This window comes from Micropterus dolomieu, linkage group LG04 (genome assembly GCF_021292245.1).
Source record: "Micropterus dolomieu isolate WLL.071019.BEF.003 ecotype Adirondacks linkage group LG04, ASM2129224v1, whole genome shotgun sequence".
Taxonomy (NCBI): domain Eukaryota; kingdom Metazoa; phylum Chordata; class Actinopteri; order Centrarchiformes; family Centrarchidae; genus Micropterus; species Micropterus dolomieu.
Window position 1 is genome coordinate 9,526,479 of NC_060153.1, and position 25,455 is coordinate 9,551,933.

The 25,455-nt window shown below is 39.4% G+C and overlaps 3 protein-coding genes across 6 annotated transcripts in view; 2 read left to right on the top strand and 1 right to left on the bottom strand.

The window, feature by feature from the left end:
- Positions 1-5,780: 5,780 nt before the first annotated feature.
- Positions 5,781-11,568, top strand: ppa2 (inorganic pyrophosphatase 2). 4 transcript variants are annotated; one of them, XM_046047188.1, is made up of 12 exons: positions 5,781-6,036; positions 7,476-7,540; positions 7,620-7,685; positions 7,767-7,820; positions 8,341-8,460; positions 8,716-8,802; positions 8,945-9,071; positions 10,212-10,339; positions 10,529-10,614; positions 10,719-10,788; positions 10,930-10,969; positions 11,091-11,568. In XM_046047188.1, the coding sequence occupies exons 1-12, from the start codon at positions 5,847-5,849 to the stop codon at positions 11,111-11,113; spliced, it is 1,056 nt and encodes a 351-aa protein (XP_045903144.1). In that variant the 5' UTR covers positions 5,781-5,846; the 3' UTR covers positions 11,114-11,568. The 4 variants fall into 4 exon arrangements, with proteins under 4 accessions (XP_045903144.1, XP_045903145.1, XP_045903148.1 ...); XM_046047189.1 differs by having other exon boundaries at positions 7,623-7,685; XM_046047192.1 differs by having other exon boundaries at positions 5,782-6,036; positions 7,641-7,685.
- Positions 11,569-11,676: 108 nt separating this feature from the next.
- tet2 (tet methylcytosine dioxygenase 2) overlaps positions 11,677-25,455 on the bottom strand; it is a 33,282-nt gene continuing 19,503 nt past the window's right edge. Inside the window, exons 2-10 of the mRNA XM_046047174.1 lie at positions 20,321-23,299; positions 20,148-20,238; positions 19,940-20,033; positions 19,642-19,850; positions 18,477-18,627; positions 18,293-18,382; positions 17,807-17,944; positions 16,042-16,396; positions 11,677-15,897 (exon numbers count right to left, since the gene is read on the bottom strand). Coding sequence (XP_045903130.1) covers positions 14,501-15,897; positions 16,042-16,396; positions 17,807-17,944; positions 18,293-18,382; positions 18,477-18,627; positions 19,642-19,850; positions 19,940-20,033; positions 20,148-20,238; positions 20,321-23,255 — 5,460 coding nt within the window. The 5' untranslated portion in view covers positions 23,256-23,299 and the 3' untranslated portion in view covers positions 11,677-14,500. The remainder of the gene's footprint in view (positions 15,898-16,041; positions 16,397-17,806; positions 17,945-18,292; positions 18,383-18,476; positions 18,628-19,641; positions 19,851-19,939; positions 20,034-20,147; positions 20,239-20,320; positions 23,300-25,455) is intronic.
- cxxc4 (CXXC finger 4) overlaps positions 17,855-25,455 on the top strand; it is an 86,057-nt gene continuing 78,456 nt past the window's right edge. Inside the window, exon 1 of the mRNA XM_046047193.1 lies at positions 17,855-17,966. The gene's annotated coding sequence lies outside the window, so the exon portion shown is untranslated. The remainder of the gene's footprint in view (positions 17,967-25,455) is intronic.

Consider the following 25,455-nt stretch of genomic DNA (forward strand, 5'->3'; position numbering starts at 1 on the left):
GGAAGTGCAACAGGTGTAATGCTCACTGTGCACTGACTGCCAGCTCTGCACAGGTAATCTAGCTCCTCCTCTTGTTTACCTGTCATGAGAGCTATGTGGCCACACCTCTCTACTGCTGTGCAATGCCTCTTCCCTTTAGACCTTTATGTTCATCCAGGGAGAGAAAGTGTTGAGATGCATTCTCCCTCAAAGGCTTGAGGACAAAGTAATAGCCACTAGCTAAAGTCTTGTTTTTGCTCTTACTAAAACTAAATGTCCTCAAAATATTGAAAAGGACATATTTATATAAATCACACTTTTTTTCTTCAATTGAGAGAGCTAATAAATAATTGAAACGAATGAAAGAAAATCAACATGCACTACTACCACAGCAGCTGCATTGTACTAATATGCTAAAAGTTTCATGTCACAATTCTACTTTAGCAAAAGTGCAAAGAGTGTTTAAGGACATGACTTAGGCTGCACTCATATGTGTTTTTGTGCTGTTTGACCTTTATGTTGCAAGCGTAAGCTTCTTTTTTTTTTGGCATGTGGCACTCTCACCTCTTAGCGGCTGTTTCAGGTTACTGTTTTTTATTAGTTTTAGTTTAGGTTTTAACAGCAGGAGTTGTGTTTTCTAAGCAAAGAAAATCTGATTTTGGATAACTCCTCATTTTGTTATGCATTTTTGTTTTTGTTTCCCTATACAAAAATATATAACCTCTAGTAACAACCTATAAAATGACAGTCACAAAAATGCCAAATCTGGTCAGACAGGTAATTCATTAACACACATGCTGCCACAATGATTTCTGGTCATAGCAACCAGATACTGCCTTCCTTGCCAGAACAATGAATGGATGCATTTCCTCCCTATTGAACCAAAGGTTATGAGAGCTCCCATTGTGTTTTCAGATCACTGTGCAGTGTGCTCATAGTACACCTGTCTAACTTCCATTAGACTAGTTGCACAAGTGTGCTCACAACATAACATTATGTCAGCTGGTCATCAACATAATACGTTATGTTTTTTAGCATCTTACATTGCATCACTGTCGTCATCTACATGTGTATTTGAGAAAAATCTAACAATCAAACTATTAAACTATAATTTATTGTCTTCTCTGTTAAACACGCACAGATAAATTGTGTTCAAACACGACAGACGTCAGCAGTCTTACATAACCAAGAGGACTTGGAAAAGTAAAATATACTGAACAATCACAGACTTTGTACAAACATGCAAGTGAGTAAACAATGTTATCTCCTGCACGTTGAAAACGTCCCCATAATTATTTGTTAATATGACATCACCCACTCAGGGTGTGGCTTTTCTTGACCTGCTCAAAAAGAGTAGTAGGCAGCACACAACATGCACAGTGAGTGCACGAGCAAGGCAGATAGGCCAAACAATCATTTCGTTTGGACCGCATAATATTTATTGGCTTACATCTCTTTTAAAGATCTTCAGGTTTATTTTACAAGTAGACAGATCAGCTTCTTGTCTCATATCAAATACAATCAGTTTTTCATATTCAATTCAGTAAAATGCCTTATTCTTCAAAGAGAAATTATGAATGAGAAGTGTGTGTTATTAATTGTTTAATCAATACGCTTTATATGTTTTTCTATGAATTGATGTAGCTAGGCTATATGGAACTAATTGAATAATCGACAAATTTTTTTCCAGAATACTTCAAATGACAAACTTTACATCAGATGCATGCACTATAAAATATATTTGTGAATTAAATAATATTGTCACTATTCCAAGCTGCTTTTTGAAAATGATTGTGACCACCTGCAGCATATGTTTTTAGCCAACAATATGTTTTTTTTTAAAAATAAAATGCTAAAAGAAACAAATGCTAACGGAACCAATTTTTTTCAAAGCTTGTTTAATGAAACAAAACAACAAAGAGAGCCTGGCTGAAAAAAGCCAGGTTTGTGGATAGGGAAAAGGAAAATAAAAACACACTCGTGCCCTAAACTGTCTTTTACAGCCACAGACTTTTACTGCTGGTCACTTGGGCACCATCAGTGGAAGAGTCTTGGTTGAGGGCTTTGCTTTTGGGCACTCTGAAAATGAAGGAAGGGAATCTCTTCTCATTTGGCTCTGCATCCAGATTTTCCAAATCAGTACACAGGTAAGAACTGATCAAATAGATTAGAAATATATTTCAGCCATAATGTAATTTGTTGAAATTTTACTACAGCCCAGGTTACCTCCTTTCATAGTCATGTCAAGTCATAGTACTTTCATGTCAAGTCATAGTACTTTCATGTCAAGTCATAGTACTTTGACCTTGACCAACTTACAGGCTTATAACACTGCATTAATTGAGTAGGACTTGCTTGTGCTCAACTGTACCAAAGGCAAGCAGGCACTTTAAGATTTTAGTAAATCAGCTTTTTATGGCTGCCGAAGTGTTTGTCATTTGTTTGAACAGAGACCAACCTATACTACAGTAAAAGAGGCACATCAAGGTGGCTGGGTTGGGTGTTTATTTATACTACAATGGATACATTTGGACTTTGAACCCATGATGTATTGTGAAGATTACCTCAATAAAACCCATTAAAGCAAGAGCAACAGGGACCTTTATCCATTGAACACAGAAGAATATATTGTAATAGCCAGGTGTGCATTTCCCTAATGTTAGTGACAAAAGGTCTACAAATTTCTTGCACCTAATAGTAGCCTAACTGATACAATTATTAACTATAGAACATTTTTCTTGTGTACCCCTGACTGACAGGGGCCCCAAAATAATAGATAAAAACTAATATACACTTATAATATATTATGCATTATATAAACCATCATCACTCAGTATATATATATATATATTTCAAATATAACAATACAATGAATGATCTCTTTGTTTTTGGCAATAAAAGTAAAATATCCCCATTGACCGACCACCCCCTTGCATCTGCATGAAATGGTTTGGTCCTGCCTTAGCCACTCATCAGTGACAGTGTTTAGTTGCAGGCAGTAGATTCGCCAGAAATACAGAGAACATAATGTTAAACAAAATCTGGAAACAAAGAGAGAGAGGAAAGAAAAAGGAAAGGATGTCAATCTGTAACCCAGTTTTTCACCAAGACAGATGGGCGGCCATTAGTCTGTGAGTGGTGTCAACCTGTTGGCTTAATGTCCACAGTGAAATAAGCTAGCTAGCTACAGACTAGTGTTAGCCTACATTTCATCAACATTTAATCAGTGCAGGGAAACATTTAGCAAGATATTCATATAAAATCATTGTCCCTGCCCCTTTTAGCAGACTAACAACAGATGAGTCAGCAGCACCCCAGTCTCCCCATAACTGTAGCCTCCCTGTCCCAGTGAAGAAGTTGAGCAGCGTTGTGTTAATGACAGGCCAGTTAGCATCATTCTAGGGAGGCTGTGGGGATTTCTCTGTCTCTCTTGCTCTTTTTAACATAACAAAAAGAAAATGAAATATTTATTAATTACAGAAATTCAAATACAAATTATTTTCTCAAACAATGGGGATGGTGATGGCGCAATGGGTAAGACACATGCCTTTGGTGTGAGAGACCTAGGTTCAATCCCCTCACTGTGACCCATCTACCATTGTGTCCCTGAGCAAGACACTTAACCCCTCGTTGCTCCAGAGGCCTGTGACATCTGACATGTATAGCAATTGTAAGTCGTTTTGGAGAAAAGCGTCAGATAAAATGAATAAATGTAATGATCATTATGTAATAAAATAAAACAACCTCCTGTCTGTACTGGATGCTGGACAGTTTAAACAGTGAGTAGCTTACCTCAGCCTGCATGTAAATTACAGATAATATTAAAATAATCCAGTTTGTTACATTCATTTAGATTGAATTATGGCCGTTCAATGACATCTGTTGATAGGTGTTAATGTTAAGAGATTTCAATCTTTTAATTTTACAATAAAATACATTGAGACAGTTAAAGATTGCCTTAAGGACATTTTTATGGTGGCTTTTAATCTTGCATCAACTAGTGAACTGCATACTGTATGCACACCTGCATGTAAAAATCACCAGCAGTAAATATTGTGCTAATAGTGAACAAGTACAAGAAGCAAGACAGTTGCAAGCCTTTAATTAGTTTTGTAAAGCTTTTGATGGGACAGGTCCTAGAGATGTGGTGACAGCAGCTGGCAGAGGGGGCCCAATTAGATGTTTTTGTCATGGGGCCCAAAATTCCTGTCGGCGCCGGTGAAACAGATCATCAGATTGTGATGTTTATTGCAGCTTCAGTGATATCGGCTGCCTTCCCTTCGACACACAGCTCCGCCGTTCACCGGAGCAAATGTCTCGTGAGTGTTGATAGGCTATTTTTCGCGACTTGTAACCAATCAGACAGTGCCGTGGGCGGGACATTAAGCGAGTCCAGCCTGGTGCTTACCAGACAGAGAGAGGCAGCTGGTTCAGAGCCAAAGTAGCGCATTTTAAAATTAATTTAAGCCTAACAAAACTTTGGATCGATCCGAACCGTGTGTTTTTGTTGCATCACTATTGAAGTAGATCACTCTGAGGGGGGAATACATTTTGGGGAAGAAAATTATTCAGCAGAGGTAGGGATATATAAACCAGAAGAGGGAAATCCCACGCACCCCCCCCGTAAATCGCACCCTTTGTATACATATTTACACACACACACACACACACGATAAGTAAAATAAGAAAAGATGACTAAAGTAAACATTTCTTTCATGAATGCAAATATGTAGGCTTTGTGTGTGTGTGTGTGTGTGTGTGTGCGCGCTGTGTGTGTCTAGGTGACTCAGTGCCCTGTTCTCCCTGCCCTCCTTCTCCTGGGAGTATTTAATTTAATTTTGAGACGTCATTCAGCTCTTTGAACTCTGAGATTACAGAGTTGAACTTGTTAGAGTAATGTTCCTTATTTCATTGAATGTTTTACATTGTATGAGGAAGTTCATCTGAGACCATCTGTGTGTTTTGGTTGCCATGGTTTTTTTGTGTCTCCCCGTTTCAATTGCTAGTTCGTGCACACATCGATGATCCGACTGCTAAGAAATGAAGAGTATGTGACCAATCTAGCAAATGTGCTTGTGGTGTGTGCTTCGGGGGGACAGATTGGCTAGGTGGCAGTAAAATAATTCAACTACAAATGGACCACAAGCACGCAATGGAAGAATTGTCAAGTTAATAATCCCGTTATATCCGGTTACAACGATTTTACTATCAGAATAATTGTGCAATAGTAGCTCCAGTATGTGGCCTGTTTAAGTATACTTAAACACATACAAAAATCTTTTACTACAATATTGTAATGATGGATAAAAATATCAGTTAAAATATATAATATATATAGTGCCAAGCATCAGGCCAAGAAAAAAAGACAAACCAAAAGTTAATGGCCAGATGGCAGAAAATTTTACATTGTACATTCACTATCATCCAAAAATAAACCATCTGCATTTTAGATACAACAGGTGCTTTCTTACAGTGCCACCCTCAGACAAATATTTTCAAATTTGCACAAACTGGCATATTGCAAAGCATTTAATGTTTTAAGCACTTTCATGCTAAGGGACTTTCATCAAGCAGCACCATCAGGTTTCTTATTTGAACTAAAATCAAATCTATCACAACCATATTTCCCAGATGATTCCTTTACCCGCATTCAGTTTATAATTTTCAGTCAACCCCTTTATCTTTTGTTAATGACTATTATTTAGCTGTCTAATCACAAATCCCCATTATCAGCAGTGTGAAGGCTTTTATTCTGGAAACCATGACCGGAAGCTCCCGTTTCCACTGTGGCGGGCTTGACGTTTCAAGGATGTGGCGGAGCGGAGGTTGGAAACGGGAAGCAGGAACCGAGGGGAGAAGTGTCTATAATGAGACCGCTGCTGTTGAGCTCTTCGCTTGGCCGCTTGGTGACCGTTTTCGGTTCATTTTCTGCTTCTCGAAACAAGCTCGTCACACAAGCAGCAGCGGCGCCTCATCTCTATTATTTGAGAAAAACGATGCACTATCAAACGGAGGAGAGAGGACACCCTAATTCTCCTGACTACCGGATTTATTTTAGTAAGTTAACCATCGCCACCGCGGGAGAAGCCACGTGTTCCCCGTGCATTTCATAGTATAACGGTTTAGCAGCAGGATCCGGGGTCTGACAGGTAACCACAGCTCGACCTCCAGGTAAAGGTAAACGTTTGACCTTTAAGCTGCAACCGCGAGCTTTTCTTGGCATGTTGCACGCTCAACAGTTAGCTCTGGAGTCAGAACCGCGCCAGTGTCAGCCCCCTGTCTCCAGTAGGTAATAAAAATAAATTGTTCCTATTAGCAGAAAGCAAGGAAGATGTGTCAGTCACTGTATAGCCTCACGTGGTTTTACTTCCTGTTGGGCGGTCACGTGGACAACAGCTACACAAAACAAGAGGAAAAATTGGTATTTTCAACAGAATCAGCCACAAAGCTGATGAAGTTAAACTCATTCAGTTGTGATGCAGATGTCGCTGATTGTAATGAACTAATAGAGACATTTCATTCGTTATTATTTAGTCCCACTTAACTAAGCACTTGTAGACGCTGAGCAATATTAATCTAATAAAATATCATATTATTCTGTTGGTATTGTGACTGTATTTTGGTTATGACTGCAGATGATTTCATGCAGATTTTAATATAAACAAGATAAAACATAACATAAAACATAGTAACATGTTGATGTAAATGACATCCTGTATCACCAATTAGTCAAGAGTTAGTTTATATAATCTAAAGAGACTCCAAATTGAGGATATAGCTAAGCTGTAACTGCATGTAACGAACCATGAAATTGAATTTCAGACAAAAGATCCACTTACCAGCTTTGTCTGGAGCTTAAAACCGCATGCCTTCCTCAGTGGATTGGATTTGTTCAGCTTTCAAGGCGATTGCGCGATACACGATCTGATAACAGTGACAATTGAGCAAACGCTTTCTGCAGAGGAAGACCATGAGATGTGATTGAAAGCTTTGGAATAAGCTTGTAAGTAGACCATGAGTAAGTGGGGTTTTTTTGGTCAAACTGTTGCATTTATTTGTCAGTATGTTTCCAGGGTCAAGAATGAACTGTCACGCACACATTAAATGTTGTACTCAACACAAAAACAACTACCGTTGTGAAAGGACAGGTTTAGTAGAACAAAAAAAAGCAAATGCAGTGTTTGTCTTAATATTCACTTAATCCTAAACAAAACTGTAAGATTTCTTGCAGTGAAGTATTAGTTCTGTCTGCTGCTAAGATTTGCAGCAAAAACACACACGTTTTATCACGTTGGTCGTGTACACTTTTTGCGTAACTTGATCATGTTGTCACAAATCAATCTAAAGATAGACACCAGCAGCTATACTGACCAGAGATCAAGCCATTTCTGTCATGTCTGTTCATTGTCATTTTATGTACAATAAACAATCTCCCTGGATTTCCTTATGTTTACAGTACGGAGGTTTTAATTTTTAACATTTTTGTTTTTTCTTAGAAACCTCTGATGGAAAATACATTTCACCCTTCCATGACATTCCACTTATAGCTGAGACCGAACAGGTAACTATTTGACAACAAAACGTTTAGTTTCTGTTTGATAAAAATGAATAATGCAGAAAGCAATTATCACTGCAACCAGCAGTTTTTTCTCTTTCAGCAGGGCAATGATGTGCCACCTAAAAAAACAAAGAAGAACGAGAGTGAGGTACTCAAATATTTTATGTCAGTTTTGCCAACTGAAAACATTCACCCCAGCATATACTATATCTTTCTTCTGTGCTTCCAGGTGCTCTTTAACATGGTTGTGGAGGTACCTCGATGGTCAAATGCTAAAATGGAGGTAAGAAGGGTCTAGATACAGTACCTCACATTTCTTTTTAAATAATTGATCTGATTATTATTACAATTTTAACTGCTACAGCTACTTCTGCTTTAGTAAAAGCTGAGATTGTTTAAGTATTAACACTGCAGGAATGCATGAACGGGTTTGTCAACTTTCATTCAATGATTATCCATTAAACATTTCCAAAGAACGTTGCAAAGCAGTGTCCTGAAGCTGTTTTATTTTCTATCTGATGAGCACCTATACCAATTGTGACTAGATGACAATGCAGATCTGCGTGTAACTCAGAAAGAAATTAAATGCTTTACTAAAGTTTCTAAACTGAGGGTCCAGTTACCATCTTTTTCTGGAGTTAGCACAGCAGTAGACTGAAGCTACTCTTATTTAGCTAGCTAGTAGCTAGCATGTTTGTGTCACTAGAGAACTTAAATTGAGTAGCCTATGCTTTTGCACAAAAAAATGCGTATTCACACATACATACATACACCTACATATACTTAATTGCTTCAATTTCCAGATTGCAACAAAGGAACCACTGAACCCAATCAAGCAAGACATAAAAAAAGGAAAGCTCCGGTATGTTGCCAACATATTTCCCCATAAAGGTTACATTTGGAATTATGGGGCACTCCCACAGGTGAGGAAAATGCACAGTATGAAGGATTCTTTTGTGAAATGTTTTGTGCACTTGCTCATCATCGTCACGCTGTATTGATTTTGATCCAAGTCAGTGACTGACAAAAGTACATTGAATCAAAAGGATTATTTAGTCCTTTTTCTTTTATTTAACCATTTTTTATTTAGTATTTATTTAGTTTGTCAGGTAGTTAGTTGAAATGCCTTCTGGAACATTTTGATTTCTTACATGTTCTTGAACTGTTCCTTGGAAAAGACATGGGAGGACCCAAACCACACAGACAAAGAGACAAAGTGTTGGGGTGATAATGATCCCATTGACGTTTGTGAAATCGGCACCCAGGTAAGACTCCTAGAGGTGTAAATTTAAATTATATCATTACTGCATGTTTTTTGCTCTCTTTAAATTTGCTTTTCAAAGATAACTTAATTGTATGGTTAATTGACCTGACTGTTTATTTGTAATTTGTTGGCCTGTTCTTCAGGTGTGCTTTCCGGGTCAGGTGATCCAAGTGAAAGTGCTTGGCATCTTGGCCATGATAGATGAGGGAGAAATGGACTGGAAGGTCATTGCTATCAATGCTGAGGATCCAGATGCCAAAAACCTAAATAGTGAGTGTTTTCCACAGATCAAATTAACAGTCCTCAACAGCTAAATATTATGAGTATATATTTTGGTTTATGTATTTGTTTTACGTATTTGTTTATTATAACTTGAGGTTGTATTTGTTGTTATATTAAATTTAGCTGTTTGGGCGCAGGTAATGTAAGTTTTCAACAACTATTTAATCGCTTTTTATGTCATGAATGTTTGTTTTTTTTCTTTTCGTTTCATTGCTTTAATTTATACCGAAAAAGCCAACAGACAGCTGTTGTAGTTGAATGAATGAGGCGCTAACATTGTCATACACACCATAAGAATACATCTAAGCAACACATTAATTTAATGATATACATTAATGTAATTATTGTTAGATCTGCCCTAATGATTGGGCAGTGATATTATAAGCATTTTAACTTACACATTGTCTGCAATTTTTTTCCTGCATGTGGCAGCTAGAACTGTGTTGGTTGCTTTTAGCTGGGATTGTGTGTTTAACTTCTTCATGTTTGTCTCACATTATAGTTTTCTCTCTGTTTGTAAAATACGCCACTCTACTGCCAGTAGACTTGTCCATGTTTGCAATTGGCCACATGCTGCAAACATCACCCCTTTTTATGTGAATGCGTTCACGTGTGGACTAGAAAAATCTGGGTTGACATACCGAGTTGATAACCTGCTTTGTGCTACTGCTTGTGTGACCACAATTGTTAGGGTTAGTGAAGCCAGATAATGAAAACATATGTATGTTGAACTTGCTTCATAGTACAGGCCCCTGATCAGATTCAAGTGACTGAATGTGGGGAGAAATATTTGCAGATCCAATGCAGAAATGCTTGAGAAGGTTCGCAGCTCTGATAGTAACTTAATACCATCCCTCTTAATTTAAACAATAACCTAAAACGTACCCTGTGGAGTTGTTTTAATGGGGCATAGCTGCATTATTTCTTTATATCTGTATTTTTATCTACAGTGTATTGCTACATAGGTTTCTTAACACTTGACATCCTTCAGAAGGATGTAGATATTTAACATGTTCTTATTTTTGTCAAGAGAGATGCCAAATACCAATACAGATTCATATAGTCTTATCAAGACAAATAAGGTGCAAATTTGTCCTCTGTTTTTATTGTGTCAAATGTTTTCCTCAGACATAGAGGATGTCCGCAAGAGCCGGCCTGGTCATTTAGAGGCCACTGTCGACTGGTTTAGAAAATATAAAGTGCCTGATGGAAAGCCAGAGAACCAATTTGGATTCAATGGACAATTCAAAGACAAGGTACTGAGATCTTTTGTAACACCAAAGACAGTACATAGATAAGACATGACAGTTAATGTCCTAGGAGTTGCAATCCATTGCGATTTTAGTGGCTATAACTGAATGGACTGAAATGGATTGCTCCCTAAGAAATCCAAATGATGTGGCCAAATTGCCTTTTCTCTGATGTTCTTTGTTCTTTTTCTTTAGGAGTTTGCAGCTGAGATCATTAAGTCCACTCATGAGCACTGGAGGGCACTAGTGCAGAAGCAGACGAATTGTGGGGAGATCGAATGGTAAGTTGGTGTGTGTAAAACCCCTGCAGTGTGTATGTGATGTACGTATATAATTGGCTATATAAGCGTAATAAACACTGCTGACTTTTTTCTGTTTTGTCCAGCAAAAATATCTCCTGCTGTGACAGCCCTTTCAAATGTAGTGCAGATGAGACCAGAGATGTGGTCCAAGCGGTGAGAACTTACATATGATATATATTAATAATAAAAAATTCAATAATTGATAGCAAATCAATAATGATAGAAAAATCAAGAATAGCATGTATAACTGTGTTGGGGTTTGGTAATTGTCATGTATATTGTTTGACACCCCAGGCCCCTGCATTTGGCAGTGCACATCCTGTGTCCACAGAGGGTAAGTAAATAATGACATTCCTGCACTAAGTGTGTTTTTTTTTTTTGTTGTTGTTTTGTTTTTTGCAGTGTTATATTCAGCAGTTACATTTGTATGCGTGTCTAAATCTTCTCTTGCACAGTGGACAAGTGGCATTTTGTCTGAAGTCCTGAAGACAATATGGAAGCCAACAAAACTTAACATCGTATGAAGCAGCTGCATCTTTTGTATGCAGCCACATTTATTTTTGGTAAGAACTCATTCTCAACTGTAAAAAGTGCCATCTATGTTTATCATCCAATAAAAAAAGAAAATGCTAATACCAAGTACACAGAAAATATGAGCCAGTGTACTGTGGTAATTTTGAGTAAAGAACCTGAAGCGAGATGCATTTTTAAGTATCATATTGGACACCACATTGATTTATTATTTGTCTCCTATCTATTAAATTGTATGTATTTCAGTATTAAGACTGGAAGTCATGCTAAGATGTTCTAATTTGCCTTTAAGACTGTGTCCAGTTTGCACTTGCAACCACAACCACACATGCAATTTCTATGTAACAAATACAACAATTTCCTCCTGTTTGGGTAAATAAAAAAATGAAGGTGTGAACATGACATGACCTCTTTCTAGTTTCATCCATAATTACACATTTAAAACTTCAACATAAGGACAATAATGCACAGAATTTACATATTAGTATTAACTTGGAGTAACAAATCAGATTTGCTTTAAATAAATATAAATTTTATTAAAAAAACACCCAAATCTCAGCAATATCAGGAATGATATAATAAACAGCTTTCAAATAAACTGCATTCAGTACATTACAATACTTACAGTATTAATACCCATCCTTAATTCCATTTTTTGTAGCATACCAAACTTCAGGAGAATAAGGGAGGCCTTAAAAATAAAATGACAGATATAAAGTTGCACATTTTTTTTTTTTTTACACCTTTAGTGTCTAACTGCAAAAAGACCAAGTGTGTATCAACTGCTAGCTTAACCTTTGAGCTAAGCACATATAGTTAAGCCCAGAAAGTCATTCAAGTAATGTTGACTCACTCAGAAACACTCTGAAGCATCTTCAAGTATGGCTATGCTTTTAACCCGCTATATCTTAGACACCTTGGCTTTCTTAACCACAACCTGCTACTGTAGCTGGGTCCTGTACAATGAAATTCAACATTTTTTATGTATTTATTTTACAAAACTGGAACAGTTAAAAAAAACTAGAACTTCTAATGTCTGAGCGAACAGGATACTATAACAGTAAACATTGCTGTGACAGTGAGCATACATTTACAAAGACTTCCTGGATAATCTAACCATGATCATTCTTTGAACCTGAAAGAGCCAAAAGCATTTTTAAAGATATGATGAGGATTGCTGATAGAGGAGTTGTGGGTCAATTTGACAGAACAAGAAGAACCTACATCAACATCAAAGAATGAGTTGTATTCCAGCAATACAGGTTCTTGGTATGTACAATGTGACATAATTTATTATTTTTTTTAAAACACATTTACAATCTGTTTAAATAAAATGTTTTGTAATTCTTTATTACATATTTTTTCCTGAAAAAAGAAATGAAGTGCTTTCAGAAAATGAATATGTTAAAGAGTGGGGTAAGTTGTTACTATAACATGACAGTCATTCCATTATATACCGCATTAATTAAATCAAATAGGCAGGGAAGAAAAATCATTATACAATTGCTTAGTGGTTATAAATAAATTTAACTATACACAGGCACAAAGATGAGTGCCTACGTTAATCACTGCCCTGGTTTTGCCTCGTAGCAAAAGCAAATGCATTACTTTTTTTATTTAGTCAATTTTATACTTTCCCTTTAGTCAACTCAGTGCATATATGTTCAGATTACGTTTAAAAGATTACCACCATCCTACTAGCTAAAATATAAGTAAGAAATTGCAGTAAAGAATCTTTTTCCTCACAGATTAAATTTTGTTTGTGTAGAGTATAGAATACGAAAATTGGATTCAGGATGCAATGGCAAGTACCTGAATGAGAAAAACAAGATGAATACAAGTTTTGAAGATGAACACAAACTTGAAATAGACATTGAAAATGTCCCTGATTTTACAGTAACCTCAAAGATTCAAGTTCAAGTAATACTTTCTACCAGATTGATAAGAAAGTAATAAATGGACTTTTATGCCTTTTGGTGGCCTGAAGTTTAACTTTTAACATTTTTTAAGTAATATACAAAGGAAGAAAGAAAATATGTTATAATCCTATTGCCAAACTAGTTTTGAGGTATATGACAGGTTTGTACTGTACATTATTTAAAAGCCTTCTCACTGCCCAAAGAGTCTCACATTGTATGTTTCTAGTAGGTTGACTAGCACCTCATGATATAAAATCAGTTGAAACCCAAAGAAATACAATGAAATAGGCTGTTAGCATTCTTTACAACACAAAATAACAGTAATTCCAAAAAGGGAAATTAACTTACTGTACACATCTCACCTGTTTATATTACAGTTAGATTGCAATAATTAAAGACCCCACAGCAAGCCAGCTGCCCTCTGAAACTGACGCTGAGCTTACCCTGTTTCATGTTCGTCAGTGTATAAAAAGCACATTTACTAAGCACCACAGACATAAAACTACATGTAATATTCACAGTCCAGGTTTGTTTAATGAACCTAAGGTAAGGAACATTGAAAACAGTCGCTGACAATAAAGTAAACCTGGAAAAAGCTAAAATAACAAACATTTTTTCCTCAATGTTAAAAATGCACCATTAGAATGGCTCAATTTAAAATGTAAATGACATAGGAAAGTGAAAGAAGCACCAACACTGATAATAAAAAGTTTTAAAAAGTATTTTTGCATGTACTTGAAACAGTTTCATGGATTGCTCATTCAACCCTCTGTTAAAAATTCATCCATTTAATTTTAGTGATGCTTAAAAATGAATTACTCTCAATGTAGCAATACAGTATTACCAGATTTTAGATTACCAAAACTTTTAACCTGCATTATCAAAAAGTGCTCTAAGAAACACTGACTTGCCAAAAACCATAATGATGCTGATGATTCAACAGTGGGATGATATTTTCAGTGTCATTGAGTGTCACATTTGTAGAGTGTGTTCTGCTTATAGTGTGAAGGCATTTGGATTAAAATAATTAACAAGCACACTCTTTAGCACCGTGAATGTTGTCGTTTACAAAGTCAGTGTTTTATGCCAAGATTACATCTCCAAAATTTTGTAAGAAAAATAAAGCCACCAAAATGAAACTTTGTTTCCATTAAAAATAGGTCCTTATGTATGAGGCTGTAAGCACCAGAGATCTTGACAGTGTGTATCTTGCAAAAGTTGCCGAACAAAAATAAATACATCCTTAGTAGGGTCAACTAGTAAAGCTTGATTGTTAAAGAGGTGAAAGACCTGATGTGAAAGGTTCCTTTTTCTAAGCAACACTGTTGCTAACCTTACAGATGAGAAGTGTTTAGATGAGGCCAGTGGTCTTTAATAAATAAAGCACCTTCAATTTTCTTCTTCATGAATGTTTTCTACACAAACTGACTGTAAGGCCCTGTGACCTTGGTGAAGGCATACGGAGCTGTACTGACATAGGTGTTTGTTGTGCATGACAAGGACCCCTCCATTAGTGCCTGGATAAAACGTTTATAAGGAGGCTTCCCAATGGTTTCTGATGATTCTGGATGTTCACGTTTCACCCCCTTCTTGCCCTTGCTAGGTGTCCCCTCACCACCATTTCTCTCTGCGTCTTCTTCCTTCTCTCGAGCCTTCTCTGCCATCTTGGCTTCCCACAGTGCCAAACCATGTTTGGCCTCATTCATATTTTTGTGCTGGTAGAAGACCAAGGAGATGCGTGTTGGGTGTTGGCGGTCTGGGTTTTTAAGAGGTGTTGTGGCGTGGAGCTCCCGTTTTGCACACTCAATGAGGACTGAACCGTGGCTTGGTGCCACTGCCACACCCCCAATGTCGGGGTCCAAGAAGTTGTGTTCGTTGTCTGACCACATCTCAGGCTTTTGTGGGGTTGTCGGTGTCTGTGGTGTTTCAGGCTCCTGCTTAATACCAGAGCCCAAAAGGTTCCCATTAGGCAGACCTAACCCTGACTGTGTTTCAGGATTTAAACACCCACCACTTATCTGAGAGGAAAGCATCTGCGGGTGAGGCATGCCCATCTCTGTCTTGATTTGCATATGGAAAGGATCTTGGCCTGGGGGCAAGATTTGAGGGCTCTGAGATAGGTATGGATTTGGGTATCCTCCAAACTGATTGCCTTTGCACACAGCAGCTGTATAGTCTAGACCTCCATGGGCTGAGGGTGCGCTTGAGAGGGGGTCCATGAATTGGGGTTCTGAGGCTCCATTAGGACCGTAAGGAACATAAGGTCTCATGGAGTGAACTGGCCTCATGCTGCAGGCATTGTAACCATTGACCTGTAAACCTGGCTCACCATACCTTGGTGGATAATTGACCTCATAACGTTGATGTACACCATACTGCTGCTCTGAGTAAAGCGCTGGCCGCTGTTGTCGATACATGTCCAGGTGCTTTGGGTTTGAAGCATAATATGGATGGTAATTGTCAAGGGGCATTCCTCCATTACATTGATAACCTGGGTATGGATGATTTAATCCATTAATGTAAGAGTTTGGTACATGGAGCTGGGAGGGGTAAGGGCTGGCTGGTGTTTGTGGCTTAGGGGGATACATGCTGCTTGGTTTGGAAGTGCTTGGAAAAGACCCAGAGTGGCTGGGGAACCTGGGGTAGCTGGCTGCATTTGTTGAGCCAGGATAAGGGGGAAGAATGCTCTGGTGCTGTTGTTGCTGTAGTTGCTGTAATTGCTGTAGTTGCTGTAGTTGCTGATGATGGGCCCCAAGGGGGTGTGTTGGCTGACCTGACGGTAGGGTTGCTCCCATTGCACCTGGAATAAGTCCTAGAAACAAACCCCCTAAAAGATTAATCACACAAAACTTGCTGTTTTGTTTTTTCAGTTTTAATTCAGTGGCAACAAGTTCCTACAAAAAGAAAACATTTAAGATACAAATTATAAAAGGTGTGAGAATGACTGTTAACCTACCTGCCATAGGAGTGCTCTGAGCGGAATTCTCATAAGTGCCAGCTTTTGACTTGGCCAGGAGGGCCTTCTCTGCCTTGTCATTACAGCTGTCCAGCGTAGCATTCTTGTTGGCAGCTGCCTTCTTGGCATCCAGCTTTTTTTGCCGGCAAGATTTGGCGGGTTCAGCAAGCATGCGCACCTGGCGGCGGAAGGCACTGAGGACTTGGATGGCGCCTGACTTGATTTTCTCCTGCTGACCTTCCTCACTACCAAATTCATCAGTGTTGGAAGCCTTATAAAGAGGCAGTACATGGAGCTGCTCATCCTCTGGTATCTTTCCAATCTCTCGGTTATCTTCCCTTGTTAATGTACACACCTGGAAAAACATGGTTAGTTATGTACTTTTTGTTTGGGATGTCACAGATATTAAAGATGGGCGGTATCAGTTTTTTTGTACCTTCGTGACATTTCACCGGAGGTATAAGGTACAGTGTTTCCCACAGATTTACAGCGTATCTGTGGCATGGCGTGGGGGTCATGGGGGCGTGGGGGTCGTGGGGGCGGGGGGGCAGTCGACTGTCACAGGTGTTAGCCAAATTTTTCATGTCTGCCGACAATTGTCGAAATTTGCATCCACCTCTTTTCTCAGCATATAAGAGCCTTACCTCCAGTGAGGTGTATGCAATTCACGGTAGGCATGGAGAATTCGGCACACCTGCGCTGCAAAACGTCACTAGACCTCGTGGGAGCAAGGCCTGATCATTGTTCTAAGCTCACGCAGTTAACCGGAGGCAGATTGTGTCTGAGTTGACGGCGCTGTTTTTATTGCCCTATCTGTCAAGTCGGCGAAAGTCAGCCAGTTATCTCAAATGCACGTGTTGACTACCAGTTATACAGCGTGCTAACTTCGACAGCTGTTTTCCAAAGTTAACATAGCTATCCTTATTAGCTAGGCTCCTTACATGCTTGCTAATAACTGTTTTGAAGATGGGTCTCTGACATTGACAGCGTTGTGTTGGACAGATTTGTGCAGCGGCGTTTATGATACCAACCATTCAATTCACAGACGGGTCTGTTGTCTGTGTTTGAGAGAGAGAAAGACAGAGAACGACCAAGTAAGAGGATGTGCGGAGCGAATATGCGCTGCACAGCGCTGCAATCAAAAACGGGTCGCCAAATTTACTTGGGCGGCTGTTAATCTACCTGGGCGGCCCGCCCAAGTAAAGCCTATGTATGGAGAAACACTGAGGTATATGATAGTTTTTGTCTTTAAAGCTGAGCTGCTGATGATTGGTCATTTTAGAATGTATGACATTGTCTAGCCTACAATGCTGTGTCTAATATGCAAATGTATTTAGTGCTGTACTGCCATTGCACACACATACACACATACATATACATACATACAACTGCACAAATAAATGGGCACTAGCCGGTTAGAAAACTTATCGCTGGAAAATTTATTTTGGAAAGCATATCGCTCAATCCTAACCTCAATACAGCAACTCCGTATCAGTTTAATAGAAAGAGGAGCATCTGTATTTTTGATGGTATTGAAAATCATACCGTACCAGATGTCTAAATATCCTGGTATACTATAATACCTTGATACCGCCCAAGCCTTTTACAAGTCTACTACTACTTATTATTCACATGTCTATTTTAAAGCTATGTTATGATGGGATGTTAAGGCATAGCTTAATGTGCAGTTTGAGACTCTGTATCTATTCCATCCTCAAAACCAAATGCAACTTAGAGAGAGATATGTTTCCCAGATTCTGCTTACCACAGTGCTGCCACCCTGCATGTTGTGTAGGTCTCTGTGAGCGTGGGCACAGAAGTCCATACAAGCAGTGACTCCAGAGAAGGGACGGCCCTCCTTGAGTCCCAGACGACAATCTGGTGCCCTGTGTTCATGTTCCACCTGTGTCCAGGAACAGCAAGAGGTAGATTTGCATAAGAACAGAGTTTTTTGAAGGTTGTTAAACAATGTGGTTGGCAAATTTTTACACAACTACTTTATCATGTAGATACTTTCAGAAATACCCATGCACAGTGTTGGGTAGGACCTATTGATGGTATAGAATTCCTGCGTGCAAGTTGTGTCACTCACGTGTTATTAATGTATACGTGTGACCTAAAACTTGCTTGGTTTAGATTTGATCTGAAAATCAATTATACCTTTCAGAAACAGGAAAATTTTATTATATATTTTGATAATAAGGAATCATTAAGATATAGATGTGGAAAAGCAATGTCAAGAAATTCTCACCTGGTTTGCATAAGCTTCAGGTGCCAAGGTTTTATACAATGGAGCCAATATGGTTGCCAGATTTTGAAAGTTCTGCTCTATTTTCTCTTCCTGAAAGACAAAAAGGGGCAGTGTTAAGTTACCTTGATTAGCCGATTATCTTAAGCTAACATTTATGTTTATATTTTTAATCTTCATAAAATACCTCTTTCACATCATCTCCTAGTAGCTTAAATTTTCTTGGTATTTTGCTCCGGGCAAACTTGCAGCCGTTGTAGTACATGCTCCAGGAGCAGCCAAAGGAAAAAGATGCTCCACAGGCACCAGGATCTAAACCCTGGCATGCACAGGTCCTCCTGAAGGGGGAGGGCAAAGCATTTAAAAGTGTCATTGTTATATGGGTTAATTAAGTGTTGGCTAGAATTGATGACTGAGGATCAAATTGGGAACTGGTACCCTTTGATGTGAGATGTACATATACTGTGTGTGTGTGTGTGTGTGTGTGTGTGTACACACACATATCCAGTATATAATATAGGCATTATATAGTAGGGGTGTGCAATATGTATCGTCTACGATAATATCTTAATTGTTGTTTTAACAATATGTAACTAGGCTACATCCACGCAGTCACTGTGTTATGCATCATGTATGCAGTACACGTGTTCTAGAGTTAAAAAAGCAATAGCTGCCAAAAAAATTCATGACTGAAGTTGAAAATGAATGAACAGACAGTGCCAGGAGATAAAACTCTGACACCACCAGCCTAGCAACCTAGGTCGTTAGATTGAATTGCTAGACATGGATCAACCTCACTCATGGAGGTGATTTGGCTTTGAAAAGACTTAATATCATTAGTAAGCACAGGGGAGACTTTGTTTTTCTCCAGGGCCGAATTTGATGCTAACTCCTGGGCTAACCCCCTTCACTTTTTCTTGGCAAGCAACACACGGGAGTTCTGCTTTAGTCCTGAGAAGCTTCAGTCTTAATTCACCGGCCACTGTAACTTACGCTGTACATCACTGCTAAACTAAGGGCTTATTGCTGATCCGTTGCTCTCTGCTGCCATTTTTGGCACACCCGTTCACACACACATGCTCCATCTCCTTCTCTTCTACCACATAAACACTACACTTACACATGACGTGACAAACACATTTTTGAAGAATGCCAAATATCTTCTAATTATTGTTATTGGCAAAATCCCGGAAAATATCTACATATCATTTCGCACACCCATATAGTACACATGATATGCTTGAACAGGCACATTTGGAAAATAAGGCAAAAATAATTCTGTCTTGTATAATTAAAACTCCTATTTGGGTAAAAAAAAAAATATTGTAGCCAACTGTAGTGCTGTTACTTACTCCTCATTGAGAGCACAGCGTCTCTGGGTGTGGGCTCCATGCTTTGTTAGAGTTTCACTTAGCTCAAGGTAGAGGCGGTCAGCCAGGCTCGGCAGGATGCCCTCCCAGACTAGGATTACCACAACGATGCAGGCTGTCTCACATGTGTGACCCGAACGTTCCCGCACCAACACCAGTAGCTTTTCTTCCACACTGGATCGACGAATCACCTAAAACAGGACAGGCAATGGAAGCTGCACATGCAGATATATGAGGTATATACAAGGGCAGCCAATTTCAATTGAAAAACAATTCTTACCCATTTGGCTATGGGGCACCCCTGTGTACTTTTCCCTTCCTTGCCGGTGTATACTACTTTCTCAATCCGGATGGCGCGACCAGTTAGACCAGTCCTTCAAAGCAGAATAGAGGTATTCAAGTAAACAAAAGTAAAAAAGTACATTGTGGCAATGTAATACACTTTCTGTTTACAGTAATTTGAAAGTAAAGTTAAATTTGTGGTTAACCTTTTCTCCATCCCTTCTCGTATTCTGGCAACATTAGGCGCTGACCCCAAGTGAGTGTAGTATGGGCCTTCATCCTTCTCGCTGATGTGTTCTAAATATCATAAAGGAGCATCCATTAATATTTACACAACAGCTGATCAGCCGTTTTCTAGAACCAACATCATGAGACTCACCAACACAATGGCAGGATGCAATGTCATATTGTGTTTTCATTGGGGTATCCAATAGATTCTTTATAGGGGTATCCAGTAGCTTCATAGGAGAGTCCATAAAGCTTTGAAGGAGGTGTTCCTTCTTAGGGGTGGAATCAGGTGGTTTCTTTAGAGCTACATTGACATTACATGAGGCAGCTGCTGATGTTTCCACTCCACTCAGGTCAGTATTTGTTGATAAGATTGTGACAGGCCCAGAAGATTCCACCTTGATTTTATTTGATGAATTGACAACAAGGGATTTCTTCTCAAACACAGGTGAAAGCTGGTACTGCCTCAGGCTTTGTTCCATAGAGGCCAAAATGCTTCCCTGTGTCTTGCTTTGCTCACACAGGGATTGCTGATTCTCCTGTTTGATTTTAATTCCACCTATGCCTGCCTCTTGCATCTGTAACTGCAGCTCCTGCTGCAGTGAACCAGGCAGCTCAAATCTGGGTCCGTTTTCCATTTTCACAGCTCTCAGGCCGTGTTTAGGGTCACTAATGGTCTGTGGGGTATGAAGAGGACCCTGGCGCTCCTGCCTTTGTAACAAGTGCATACGCAGGGCTGCATGCCTCTGAAAGTCTCCATGGGGAACCACAGGTACAAGAGGTAGTCGAGGTCCCCTTTGGAACTGAGTGCATGATGTCTTCAGTTGCTGTTCAGCTTTAGGATTCAACTGTGTTGATACATGTAGGTTTAACGTGCCTTGTGGTAAGTGAGGTTGTGACTGTGTGGAGGTCTGGGTGATGTCCGCATGGTTGGGCTGGTGGCAGTTGTTGTTAGGCCGCTGTGGTTGAAATTGTTTGAGGTTACTTGTGCCTGAGTTTGGTGGATACTGCCTTTGATGTTGTAGTTGTTGCATCTCTGTTGTGTTATTGTAACTGAATGTTGCATGGTCGCTCTGCTGGATGTGTTGGCTGCTGGACTGAGCAGAATTGTTTCTAAGAGGCTGGTTGGGTTGAAGCTGCTGCTGACCTGGCTGAGGCTGACTGTGAGGTCTGTAATTAGGAGACTTGAGTTGCTGTCCTTCAAATTGTGGTGGGTGGGACAGGGGACGTTGAAGATGAGTGTGCTGTTGTTGCTGTGTTGCTAAAAACCCAGGTGACAGTATATCCTGCAGGTCAGGGTCGTCGCTTAAGTGCTCTGACTGCATCTGGGTATGGTAGCGACTGTCTGCTTGCTGATTTTGGGGGAAGTTATGCTGCTCAGGTATTTTCTCGGGTGGTGCTTTAGAATTTGATTGTTGCCACTCAGGGGCAGTGTTGTGCTGGGTTGGAGCACTGTGTCTTTGGACCGGGAGACAGTCTTGCTGTTGCTGCTGGAAGCTGTTAGAACCTTGGCTGCTATCTGTAAAAACTCCCTGTGTCTGGAATATTTGTGCTGGATTTGGCTCCAACATCTGGCAGTGAACGTGGGGTTTAGCTGTCTGCTGCTCTGACTGAGGCTTTCCAGGGAAGCCCCTCCACATGTCCTGCTCTTGTGACTGGGATGATGGGCCACTTGCTGGTTGCTGCTGGGAATGTGAAGAGTTCAGCTCTATCCAGCCTCTCTGGTGGGGAGTTGAACACAAGTTGGCTCTCTGCTGAGACGTATTCTCCGTCCCGTTTTCTAACCCAGCATGGTGTGGTTGCTGGAGACTGGGCCCCATGGGTCCCGTACTATCAGCTCCATGTGGGTTCCCAGCATTTTGTTTTAAGGTCTGGGGTTGAATCCCATACTGGTGGCCCCTGTCAGTGCCATGGTGCTGATGTTGACCAGACCTGGGTTCCTCATTTTGCCTCATCTTCTGTATCCCAGAGTTGGAAAAGGATCCATATCCACCTGGCTCTCCTGCTTGTAGGGGAGCACTGCGCTTCATAAAAGAGTTCTGCTTAAACTCCTGGTTGGCTTTCACATAGATACCTTGAGGATTTGTGTCATCTGGGTAACACTTTGGGCCATTTTGATGTTGTGAGCTATTGGCAGTATTTGTAGGTGAGATCATGCCAGGCAGCTGACCTAGAGACAGCTCCTGACCAGAATACGATGGTGGCCGCTGCTGTTGCTGTTGTTGCTGCTGCTGGTCTGCTTCAAAATTGTTGGAGTATCCATTCACTACATAGTTGACAGAGTTATAATTGTTGCCTCCTTTAACATTGCCTGATGCCCCAGGTTGCTGTTGCTGTGAGTCAGGAATCGGAGCTAAATTGGGCCACCCTGAGGTTAAAGAGGGGGGTTGAGCACCTTCACTGGGCAGCTTATTTGCCAATGAACCATTGACAGCATCTTGCTGTGGCCCAGATTTTTGTGGTGCAATTGACACTTGCTCAGGATAATACTGAGACAGAGTTTTCTCTAAAAGATCACCTGGAGTGCTTTCTATGGTTGAGGAAGGTGATACAGCACCGTTTGGAATTGAAACTTGTTTATTCCTTGGTAGACTAAAAATATCTCCATTTGGAAAATTACAGTTCCTCTTGTCTAACTTAATCTCTGTATGTGAGGTATTGCATTCAAATTCGTTTGCTTTTGTCAACTCAGGAAAGTTGTCCTCCAAACTTGAGCTCATGTTGTCATTTTCTTTCATCTCAGAATCTACTTTAAGTTTCTTGGGCTGGTGGACCAGTAAGGACTGCCCAGTGAGTGCATGCTTCAACTCTCCGTTCATTAATTCTCCATTCATCATGTAGGCTCCTTGATCGAACAGCCCTTGTACTGAAGCAGGGCTGTTGCAGTTCTCCCTGTGCCTCTTCATGGAATTGGCGCCTGTGCTGGGCTTGTAATGGTTCCAGTTAGAATTCCCAGTAATCTGCAGAGAATCTCTCTCTGAAGACTGGCCTCCATTCTGGAGTTTGTGAGAGATGTTGTGAGATGTGCCAAATTGTGCTAATATCAAACTTTCTTCCGTCTCATGTCTGGCCTGTTCTGTTTCCATCTGGCCTGCTCAGAGTCCATCCACAGGGCTGCCCTCTGTCCGTCCTGCAAGGCAGAATGTAGGAGAGAAATATTTTGTTACATTATTGTTTAAGAAGAGTTATGTTTTCAAATACAATAATATATTCTGTGTAATATAAACTTCTGCACCGATGGGACATTTGTATTTGACATGTTGAAATTAAGCTCTGTTACACTAAAATATGTTTTATAGGGTTGCAACCCTTATGGATTAAAGATGCATTGGGCTCAGATCATGCATGTGACTGTGTTGTAGTGTACATATAGCATGACAAACCCCCAGACACAATTTGGATATAGTTTTTCTATGCCAAATAAATAAGAAAAATCTTTTATTTGCATCTAACACTAAAAGTGAACTGAATCCATTTTTTTTTTTTATCAAGTTCTATATAAATCTTTACTTTATGATGCTTTATCCTTACTAATGTTGAGTAAAATGTATAGATGCCATTCAAAATTATAACTTAAAGGCAAAATCATCTATAACACTGAACACTGAAATATAATTTCTACTGCACAAATAACTGAAATTATTCAACTACATTAGAAAGTTTATAAGAAAAAAACAGGTATATCAACTGGCAAAGCAGTTCTGTCACAGATTCACTCAATGATCTCATTCCTCAATCACCTTAAAACCATATAGGAAGTAGAAAGTGAGAAAGAAGAAGAGAATACAAAGTAGACGTTGTCACAGGTCTATAATGGCTGGACTGTGAGTCACCATTTTGAATTTAACATAGACAGCTTGACAAAAGGTGTCCTGAAGGTAACACCATGTTATGTGGTCAAATTTTCAGTGCACAGTTACGGGAGTGCATGGCAATGTGTGTGTTCCCTTTTAAAGAGCCTTATCTTAAAGTGACTTCCTATTATGTACTGTTTGTGGATAGCAAAATCAAAAATATCACAACAGCCCAAATGCTTACTGCCACACATACAAATGTCCGGCTAGGTAAAAAACGGGTGGAATATTAGTAAAGTATTTCGAAATAAAACTTTTGGTCAACTTTCCTCAACCAGTTGGTGCTCAATTTACGTCCATAATGGAATCTTTGTAGATCCACCTTCATTGCACTCTAAATTATAGTAGATAACAGCATTTTAAAACGCTTGTTTCAACGTAACACAGGAAAAAGGGAAAAAAACTTGAAGAATGCTCAATTTAAAATGCACATAAACCATTTAGGGCAGTTGTGTTTGGCACCTTTCGTGTTTTGTTTTTTTTTTGCAGTTTTTCAAGTCTGTAAAGATGTACTACATGTGGAAAACACATAATTGTCGAGACAGCAGCTTATTGCTTTATCCAGACATATGCTCCAGACAATGGTATATATTTGAATCTATTGCCTAGATTCTGACCTCATTCCAGTCCACTGCCACAAACACATGTGTCTTGCAATTTTGGAGTGAGACTTTTTTTCTGAATTTGTTTATTGGTTATAATATAAAAGGACAATATATTAAACAAAAAGTAAATCTTGTTGATTGAAGGCAGTAGGATGCAAGGTTAATGTCCCAGATGGTAGATGGGAGGAGGAGTTGGCTGCTCATCAGCTGTTCAGTCATGTTATTCCTCACCCTTAACACATTGTAATGTTAAATATGCAAATACAATTTGGTTCTCAAGTCTAGCATTGTAAGCTTTGTGTCATGAAGTTATAATGAGGCCGAATATAAACTCATCCCAAGTGTTTCCCACACTAACTTAATCATCCTGATCCTGTTCTTTGCTTAATGTTTTTTCAACTGCCTGATTTAAGTAAATGTTATTTGTTGGCGGTGCTGGTCCTAATGATAAATCTGAAAACCTCAAAGTAAGAGTTGGTAGCAAATACATAGGTGAATATTTCACATGGTAATCTAAATTCATGTTTCAGCTGTGCATTTAACATAGCTTTTTACAACACATGAAAAATACATTTTGGAAACATGAACACTATTTCTGGACTTTATGCGTATGTTAATTGGCAAAACTGTGAGAGGAGCTAGCTTTTAATTTTTATGAGCAGTAGGTCTAGTAAGAAATTCTTAAACTAAAATAAAGTGATGTATGGAAAATAAAATCTCTATAGAGGGTTAATCAGCAACAGAGCTTATGGTTACATTTTTGCCAAATATAAATAGAATCCATTGTCTCCAATAGAACATTGACTTCTGTCTGCCTCCCTCAATTA